The following is a 10,155-nucleotide window of genomic DNA, read 5'->3' on the forward strand; positions in this document are numbered from 1 at the left end:
CACGGTGGCTCTGGATGTTTCTACTCCAGACTCAGTCCACTGCTCCCGCAGATCCCCCAAGGTCTGGAATCGGTCCTTCTCCACAATCTTCCTCAGGGTCGGTCACCTCTTCTCGTTGTGCAGCGTTTTTTGCCACACTTTTTCCTTCCCACAGACTTCCCACTGAGGTGCCTTGATACAGCACTCTGGGAACAGCCTATTTGTTCAGAAATTTCTTTCTGTGTCTTACCCTCTTGCTTGAGGGTGTCAATGATGGCCTTCTGGACTGAAGTCGGGTTAGCAGTCTTACCCATGATTGCGGTTTTGAGTAATGAAACAGGCTGGGAGTTTTTAAAAGCCTCAGGAATCTTTTGCAGGTGTTTAGAGTTAATTAGTTGATTCAGATGATTAGGTTAATAGCTCGTTTAGAGACCCTTTTCATGATATGCAAATTTTTTGAGATAGGAATTTTGGGTTTTCATGAGCTGTATGCCAAAATCATCAGTATTAAAACAATAAAAGACCTGAAATATTTCAGTTGGTGCGCAATCAATCTAAAATATATGAAAGTAAAATTTTTATCATTACATTATGGAAAATAATGAACTTTATCACAATATGCTATTTTTTTGAGAAGGACCTGTATATTATTAGTATAATAATATAATAATAATATATATTACCCACGGCAATGGATCATTTTATTAGGGGTGGCCCACCCCTAATAATAGATCCATTGCCACTTGAGTAGCTGACGGATGTATTCCGTCAAAATGGCTGACACGCGGCTAGGGGTCACGTGACTGGGAGATCCCTATTGAAACAGGAAATAAACGGCATGTTCTAGCCAGACTAGGGACAGGTGCTGTAATAATGTAAAATATGTGAAAAATGTGTCTTTTGTACAATCAAGCATGAAAACATATTTTAGTACACCCCAAAAACAAAATCAAGACTTCGTAAAAGGGCATTATTATAGGACCCCTTTAAAGCAATCTTTAAAGGGGCTTTGGCTGTCTTCTCACAGCCAAACTGACCCAGCTCTCCATACCATCCTCGATCTGTCAGTGGATCACCAGCTTCCTGACGGACCGGCAGCAGCGAGTGAGACTGGGGAAACACACATCCAAGACACTCACAATCAGCACTGGTGCTCCCCAAGGGTGCGTTCTCTCCCCACTGCTCTTCTCCCTGTACACTAATGACTGCACTTCTAAAGACCCCACTGTCAAGCTCCTGAAATTTGCAGACGACACCACTGTCATCGGTCTCATCCGAAACGGTGACGAGTCTGCTTACAGACTGGAGGTTGAACAGCTGGCTCCCTGGTGCAGTTATAACAACCTTGAGCTGAACACGCTCAAAACAGTGGAGATGATCGTGGACTTCAGGAGGAACAGCTCAGCACTCCCCCCACTCACCATCATGAACAGCACTGTGGAAGCAGTGGAGTCATTCAGGTTCCTGGGCACTATCATCTCTCAGGACCTGAAGTGGGACAATCACATTGACTCCACTGTGAAAAAGGCCCAGCAGAGACTGTACTTCCTTCGCCAGCTGAGGAAGTTCAACCTGCCACAGGATCTGCTGATTCAGTTCTACTCAGCCGTCATTGAGTCTGTCTTGTGCGCTTCCATCACTGTCTGGTTTGGTTCAGCTACCAAATCAGACATCAGGAGACTACAACGGACAGTCCGGACTGCGGAGAGGATTATTGGTGCCCCCCTGCCAAACCTCCAGGACCTGTACTCTTCCAGAGTGAGGAAGAGAGCAGGTAAAATCATCACAGACTCCACTCACCCTGGACACCACCTGTTTGAACTGTTACCGTCAAGACGGAGACTCAGATCACTGGCCACAAGAACATCTCGGCACAGGAACAGTTTCTTCCCACAGGCCATTTCCCTCCTGAACAGTTAACACTCCTCCCAAGGCATATGCCTGTAAGTGCAATACTCCCACTGTTTAGTGCAATATCCCACAACTCAGGTGATACTTATATGTAGATTTATTTATTTATAATATTCAAAACACTGTAAATAGGTTCATAATCTGTAAATCTGAAAATGTCTATTCTGACTAAACCCAACTGTGATAGTTTTATTCTCATATATTTATATTTTTATTTTTTATTCTTATAATTTGTAGTATTATGTTTCATGTTGTATTTGTATATGTCCACTGGAAGCCTCAGTACCAAAACAAATTCCTTGTGTGTGCAAGCACACTTGGCAATAAAGCTCTTTCTGATTCTGATTCAATCCACACATCAGTAACTTGCAGGGTGTTTATTAGTGTTACTTGCATTACAACAGTGGTAAAATTTAATTAAATTGTCAATGAACAGTCAATTCCACATGATCAATTCCACACCACACACATTTTCCTAAGAAAATGTGAAATGTAATTCTTGTCTTATTCTTCCTTAAAATGTTTCTGGATCCAGGAGAGAATGTCCTCATCGATATGAATGGAAAGAGTTCCATCTGGATTGATGGGAATAGCGAAAGGGAGACGAATATCCATCCTTGACAGTGTCATCTAGAGCAGCAGGAACAAAAATAATTAGTTGTATTTTCTTATTATATCCCTGTGAGAGTCATCATTTAACGGAAAACTATTTCACCTCTGGAATCCTAGCAATGATATTCAGGGATCTCTGAGTTGGCAAGGCTGCAGTCAGTTCAATCTCTTTCTCACTGTTCGTTGCTCTTTCAAGTCTAAAGCCCGACTGGAAAGCTGCCACAGGAATGTGCTTAGACAGCCTAATTGTGAAGGGATGCACAAAGAAGAGCAAATTAAACCAGAGCCAGTTTCTAAAATATACAATACATTTTTCATTCAGTGTTGCTGAACATTACTTTTTGGCGTATGTGGTGACAATTATTGGCAGCCTCTCCCATTCCAGCTCTAGACGTGCAGCAGGGAATTCGCCCAGGACACCGGCTTCAGCTTTAGCAGTGACTGCATACTCTTGGCATTCTTGACCCCAAGCAACCTTGGCCTGAAGGACATTTGTGTTCAAAGGATGGTATTGATGTAAATTATTTCACTTGAGAAATTAATTTCGATAACAGTTCCAGTCTTACAGTGACTTTGTGCTTGCTCAGCAGGGCACCATCAGCACAGATCTTCAGGTTGTCATTTTCAGCGATAGAGGAAACAACGAGCTGCACTCTTGCTGTTGGCTTGTCAAAGTAAGCAGCAAGTTGGTAGCCCAGCAGCTTATGGTCAACTCTCACAGCACGGGCAATGACAGCAAAAACAGGTGGAAGAGCATTTCCGAGGAAATTAGCCTGAAAGCATAAACCATAATTCATTTAAGTGGATTTTAGTACAAAATGTCACCTTTGGGTTATATGTTATTAATCACACTAATTGATTCACCTGTTTCTGGAGAGCCTCAAAGCTAGATCCAGTGCTTCCACTGCTTACTGCCTTGGAAGCACCATGGGGTGCCAAGAACTGCAAGCAAAACACATTATAGACATGATTATTGATGATCTAAAGAAAGAAGATTTTTAACAAAATTATTTTTTGTATAGTTACCCGGTCTTTGTGGAATTTCCTGAAGGGCTCCATAATGGTGGCAGTCTTAAAATAATAAAATGTAAATTAACTAAGTGTAATTTAATATTTATAACACAAATATTGGCTACCTAACCAACACACTACATTCCACATCCTCACCTTACTCATACGAGAGCTGGACATGGAGGAGCTTGAACTGCTGCTGCTGCTGCTGCTGCTGCTGCGGCTCCTGCGGCTGCTACTGCTGCTTTCAGAAGACACGCGAACATTTTTGTCTTCAGTCTCCAGGATTTCCCTCAGTTTCAACAGGAAGGCCTTTCCTTCGGGAGTCTCCTCATCAATGAGGCTGATTTGCTTAAGGAGCCTCTCAGCAGCTCTAGGGCCAACTTGGACTTCAAGCTCAAGTCTTTCAACAGCAGGACCTTCAGCTAAAGCCAAAATGTTTTTATATTTATGTTTATTATTTTGTCTGAAAATATTTTAGTTTAATCAATGTAATCTTCTCTGAATGAATACCTCTTGTCAGTGCAGCACGGACTGAGTGCTGTCCAATTATGTAGAAGAGAGGAGAATTTCTGATAAAAGCAGCATTGTGAGAGTGCACCTCAACACACCCCTTGATTTCAATGTATGGGACAGCAAGACAGAGAGTCTTGTGAAATGGAGCAGCAGCTCTCACAGGAGTCTCATCTGGTATTTCAGAGGACTGAAAAGAAAAATTAAATATTATAACAAGCCTTGCTATTTTAAAACTTGAAGCACATTAATGCTCTGCATACTAACACATATCCATCATATGTGTGTTCAAAATTTACAGAATAATCAGCAGGAGTCTGTGGATTTTGCATGGCCACCTCTGGTACTAAGTGAACAATCCTCTCAGCGTTGGGCTCTTCAATGTTTCTGACCACAGCAAGAGTCTCAAAGCTGTTGGGAGTAAGAAAACAAAATGTGTCACGTCTCACTTTCAGAAACCTTTTGAACTGTTTATGAATTGATTCAGAATGTTTGCAACACTGGTCTGACTAAGATTTCATTACCTCAAATCAGCAATGTGTTCAGGAAGCTCAACAGGCAGAGCCTCCACCTTGTAGTTGCCCTTGAGAATGTCTGCTCTTGCAACCACTTTTCCAGGGACAATGGTACGGACCTTTCCTCGTGCCATAACAGCAGCTTGGATCAAGGCAGTGTTCACTCCCATCACAGCAAAGGTCTGGAGAGCAACACTGAAATAAGAATAAGGGAGATTGTTTGTAAAACTGTTGTCATGTACATTATATCTCATCTTCATGAATATAGCTGCAAAAGTCTACCTTGGTCTAGCTTCAGTCTGGAGTTGAACATCAGTCTTTTTGAGCTGCTCGAAGGTCATATTCTCAATCTCCTCAGGGAGAGGAGGTGTAATGGTGGCCTTAACTAGAAGGATGAACAGAGCAACATCAAACTTCGAAGTGACAAAAATTTTAGATAAAAAAAAAATTCTAAGAAAAAAAAAACATACCATTGATACTTGCAGCAGCGACAGCAGAAGTGTACAAACTGAGCTCCATGGGCAAACCAACTGCTGTTGGCAGGATACGACGTACTTCAGATGCAAGCAGGGGTTTGGCATACTGGAAGGCAACTCCTTCCTGTAAAGCTTTAAGGGCACGCTTCAAATGTTCACGTGGTTTGGGTCCAGTGACCATCTGGGGATAGTGTTTATTAGAAACTTTATTCTAAATGTGAGAACTATTTTTGAGACAGATCACATATGAATGAGACAGAAGACAAAGTACAATACAGTACCGGTATTGCTTCTTCGATGATGGTCTTGTCAATGTTGAAATAAGCAACTTCTTGTCCAAGAATTTTGATATAGGCTGAAGCCAATGGCTGATTGGTTGGCAAGGTCTTCCAGTTTGCGAGCTTGAGGAGTTAAAACAGAGAAGTCTTATACATATGCCTATGTCAAGCTTATGATATTACTTAGAAAAACACAATTGTATAACACACAGGACATGAACACTTACAGCTCTCAGGGTGCGCTTGATCTGTGTGATACGGTCAACACTTTCATCTGCAGCAGGAGATTTCAGAAGAGCCTCCTGGATTCCTTCAGTTCTCACACCGATCTGTTTGAGATAATTAAATGAGTGGAGACTGAAAACATTTGGTAACAGTTTATTTTGATGGTTCCTTTTGAAAATTCTGTTCACTATAAGTAACTTTACAAATACATGTTAACTTACTCTCAGTAGAGTATTAGTCGACTGTCTGCTAACTCTTTATTGTGATGAGAGCAGAGGTGTAAAGTCCAGGGGTAAGAAATTAAAAGTCCTGCCATATGTTTATTCCACCCATGATCAGCCATCTGATTTCGCTAATTAGTATCCTGCCTGAAAAACTGGCCTAATTAGTAAATCCAGGTGATTGGAACAAAATTATGAACCTGGACTTTACACCTCTGGATGAGAGCTAGTTGATATGTAGGTGCAACATTACTTATAGTCAACAGAATGTGTTAAAGGGACCATCAAAATAAAGTAAAACATTTCAAAACCATGGATCAGAAGTCTTGGTTGGCCCACCTCAAGAACATCTGCAGCAGCTCCAGCCAGGTAAGCACGTGCTTTAGCTACAACAGCTCTGGGCAGGATAGTGGCGGCATCATTGATCATGTAGGCACTACCAGCAGCTCCAATCATAAGAGGAGCTGCACAGGGACAGAAGTAAGAATCCAATTAATATGATCTTTTATGTCAGGAATTTTTTTATGCATTTTAAGAAAGACCCAAGACACCATTTGTTTAGCTCTCTTATAGAAAATGCAAGACTCACTATGATAGAAGTCCCGCTGAATGGCTCTGCTGAAACGGAAGCTAAGCCTGTCCAGTTTGCGACTCATGAGCTTGATGGCAACATTAGCTGCACCCGCACTGAAATGGACAACCATAATTACCTTTGGCTTGTGATCATTTTATGTGATGAAGTAAAATATGTGAGAAATGATTTGTTCTTACACAGATGCCATATCCGGAGCTGTGATTCTGGTCAAAGACTTGATGTGTGAATAGGCAAAGCTTGCAACATGCATGTTAGTTTCAGTCTTCAAAGCACCAGCAAGATTGGAGACGAGAGCCACAGAGGGCTTGGACTCAAACAACACAATACAAGCAACCATACGCAATTCAGGGTGGAGAGCCCTGTCCAATACAAGCTGCAGGGCCACTGGCTGAACCTAAGGCAGGAAACAAGGTTGTGAAAATATGAAGAAAATTGTATAATCTTTTACAGTAATTGATTCCTACAGTGTCTGGCACTTACCAGTTTGTGCTCTTTCTTGGCAATGTTCCTCAGGGCCAAGATGGCATCAACCTGGACCCTAAGAGGCAGAGAAGTAGCTGAATTTCTCAGTCCAGGTAGGAGTTTCATGATGGGTTTAAGACTAGCAGGGTGACCAGCATTGCCCATAACTTTCAAAGCCAAAGTGATTTCAGGAATGTCATTCTTGGAAATGGCCTCTGCAGCAATATCATGGATGGGCTGAGGAGTTTGAGGCATACATTTAGACAAATATTAAAACATTTTACAAGTAAATGACAGGAATGTAGGTCTTAAGGTGTTTACCCTGAGAAGCTCTGCGGGGCAAGTGGGAACTGCAACGCAGTGTTTGGCAATCATGGAGCCATATCCAAGCATGACGACTTCACGCAGAGCAGGGATTGTGGCGATTTTCTCGTGCATAGCCAAACTCTGTTCATCAACATACAGAAATGATTCATTTGATTTAGGTAAGATTTGAAGAACAGCACTTTGAGTATAGTAAGATGTACCCACAGCTGTCAACTGGATGGTCTCCAAATCAGCAGTGACCATTTGCAGAGCAACCACAAGAGCCTGAATGAACTCAGGAATGGTAAGTTCACCAGCCAGAAACTTCTCCTTGATGAATTTTACAATGACTGGTGTGCCAACAGCAGGAAGAGCATCCAGAAGCCAACGCCTAACAGATGAATTTAAAAAATGTTAATAATAAAAAATTGGCCTTGAACTATATTTCTATGAACGTATTGCTCAAATATTGTACCTGTAAACTGGTTTGTCTTTGAACTGAGCCCAGATAGCCTCAATATTCTCCAAAGTGGCAGCACGCAGGAGCTGGATGAGCTCAAGAAACTTAAGTGGAGCATCATCATGGACCATGGCCACATTGTTTTCAACAAGGTGCTTTAAGACCTCGGTAATCTAGAAAGAGTAAGGGCAACACTCAAATGATGTCTTCATGAATAAAAGGCTTTGACTTGGAGACTGTTAAAGATGTTACGTATTGAATTATACCTGGGCTGGCGCATCACTGATCTTCAGGAGTTGAATGGGGGTCTGAAGAATTTCAGTTGAAAACTCATACTGCAGGGATCCACGAGCCAAGTAATCAGCTTTGATTGGAGCAACAGGCGTCTTCTCAATCTCAACAAAAGTCAAGGTTTGTCTGGAAAATATATATATATATATATATATTATTTATTGTTAATATTGTTACTTCATATTTTAAGAGAAATACAGATGATCAATCTTACTTTGCTTCCATCTGGGCAGCACCATGGATCTCATTGAAGGGCGAAAACTGATGCACTTCCTCAACTGTTGCTTCAGCGATCAGCACACCGACGGCAGATGGTTTCATGATGTAGTTGTAAGATGCAGTTTCAATCAGACTCTTGACTCTCTGTTAGGAGAAAGGTATGTGACCACTCGACTCTTGGCATTTTCATTATATTGAGTAAATATTTAAATTATTTCTAGTCTTCTTCATTACCTCTGTGCATTCAGCACACCTCTCAGTGTACGACAAACCAAAATCTTTCATGATTCTCTCCTGGCAGTGGCTCAGATCCTTAGATTTGGTGACAATAATGTTGTTGGCCTTTGGATCCTCACTGATGACATAGTGGGTCCTGCACACTCCCTGAACTCCATCCTTGAAGGCAAAGTTATAAAATTAGATTGTAGTACTCAAAATGGATCAAAAACGTACCAGAATAATTTTCTCACCTCTTGCAGCTCATAGATGTTCTGGGTCTTCTTGAGGTTGAGCTGAAGGATGTTGAGGATTCCTCTGTGCAGGTTCAGTACTGTAGGGGAGACTCCTGCAGGCGCGAATACCTTTCCAACCACACCATTAGCATACTCAAACTTGATGGGAATCTGAAGCTGAGCAGCCAGAGCTGAGGTGAGCTTAGTGGCAGGAACAAATGGATCCTTGGGCCAAATGCCAGCATACTCGTGGAGTAGAGGATCCATGAGCTGTAAGGGAACATATCACTTTAAATGAGGGAATTGTTGCTATTGCAGCTAGAGCTTGCAAACACTTTTTTGTTTCCTGTCAGTGTGGAACACCTACAAAGTGTACAGTTCGTAATGGTCGTTACCTTCATCATGAAGGTGTTCTCTGTGACGGCACTAAGGTGAACCTTGCTGCTGACTTTTATTCCTGCTCTGGCCAGACCTTCTTGAGGAAGACCACCCAAGAGCAGAGCCTCATACTTGTACACATAAGTCTTATCAGGGGCAAACTCAGGAACTGAAAAATATACAGTATTTTTGATCTCAGTCAATTGCTAGGGTTATTATATTTAAGCAATAATGCAGTCTACATTACCACTTACCAAGGTTGATCTGTTGACTTGCTGAGAGAAACAGAAAAAATATTCTATGAAAATCTTTTTTTAAATTAGGTATTCAAGAGGTTTTTAATTTTCCAAATAAGTTCTTCTATAGCGCTAAAAAAGAGAGAAGGAAAAATATATAAATATATTTTCACTTACCCACAAGGGCTACAGTCAGGGCAAGCACAACAGCTCTCATTGCTGATGGTGTGTGAAGAGCTACTCAGAGAATCAGATCTTTTATAGCATTTTCTTGCTGACCTAGTACTAATTCTTAAATTAATTATTAACCAATGTCTTTAAAGGAATATCAAATTGTACACAAGACAAGACTTTTGTCAACTTATTTTAATATAAATATCAGTAGAGGTTAGGTTACCCTGGCCTGTCATCATGTCATTCTTCATCCAAAGTCCACAGTGAGATCATGCTGATCATTTGTCTTTTATGTTCAAAATTATTTTTTTTTATTCTTCTATCATATAAAATAATGTTGAAGCAACACAATTATCTATGGAGGTATATTACAGAAAACATATTCAATATTATTATACATTTTTATTCAATTATAATAATGGTGGTTAACAGCCTTGGATTGAAGGCAAATCTTAGCTATCAGTTTTGGGTTAGGTTACCCTGGCCTTTAATCTAGAAACTTGTTAAAGTCCATATTTATACATTTTATGTAAAGATTGGTGAAATAACATTGGATGAACTTTGGAACAAGACGTGGAGTGATCTGTGGACAGTTTTATAATTGTTAATACGAGTATATTTGTTAAAAACATGAAGAAAAACTATTAATGCAACCTACAAAGAAAAACTGCAAAGTATTCAACAGCCGTAGACTGCATATGAGCTTGGCACCTCATATTAAAAAGTCAACAGTGATTGAACCAGTGGCGGCTTGTCAATAGAGGGTGCTGGTGTGCCGTCCCCTTCAAGTTAGCCAGAGAAGAAGGCTACTTCAACATGTTAAAAATAAGACAACTATATA

General features: G+C 40.8%; 1 protein-coding gene across 1 annotated transcript; it reads right to left on the reverse strand.

The window, feature by feature from the left end:
- Positions 1–2,252: 2,252 nt before the first annotated feature.
- On the reverse strand, positions 2,253–9,384 carry LOC143736116 (vitellogenin-like). The gene is made up of 28 exons (XM_077226714.1): positions 9,318–9,384; positions 9,159–9,179; positions 8,922–9,073; positions 8,545–8,796; positions 8,309–8,470; positions 8,070–8,218; positions 7,831–7,981; positions 7,580–7,737; positions 7,330–7,495; positions 7,120–7,245; positions 6,817–7,035; positions 6,513–6,730; positions 6,331–6,428; positions 6,081–6,205; positions 5,523–5,624; positions 5,299–5,418; positions 5,012–5,198; positions 4,824–4,926; positions 4,551–4,736; positions 4,326–4,437; positions 4,027–4,216; positions 3,670–3,938; positions 3,529–3,573; positions 3,367–3,444; positions 3,069–3,275; positions 2,841–2,983; positions 2,606–2,744; positions 2,253–2,520 (listed from the first exon to the last, which is right to left on the reverse strand). Exons 1-28 carry the CDS (start codon positions 9,355–9,357, stop codon positions 2,395–2,397), a joined length of 4,044 nt encoding a protein of 1,347 aa, XP_077082829.1. The 5' UTR covers positions 9,358–9,384; the 3' UTR covers positions 2,253–2,394.
- Positions 9,385–10,155: the final 771 nt, after the last annotated feature.

Source organism: Siphateles boraxobius, unplaced genomic scaffold, assembly GCF_051911475.1.
Source record: "Siphateles boraxobius isolate OS27281-9 unplaced genomic scaffold, OSU_SipBor_1 13, whole genome shotgun sequence".
Lineage (NCBI taxonomy): Eukaryota > Metazoa > Chordata > Actinopteri > Cypriniformes > Leuciscidae > Siphateles > Siphateles boraxobius.

Coding starts and splice junctions, on each gene's coding strand:
- LOC143736116 (XM_077226714.1), bottom strand. CDS start 9,357: ATGAGAGCTGTTGTGCTTGCCCTGACTGTAGCCCTTGTGG. Junction 9,180..9,317: donor CCTGACTGTAGCCCTTGTGG/GTAAGTGAAAAT, acceptor TGTTTCTCTCAG/CAAGTCAACAGATCAACCTT. Junction 2,521..2,605: donor TCATTGCTAGGATTCCAGAG/GTGAAATAGTTT, acceptor CTGCTGCTCTAG/ATGACACTGTCAAGGATGGA.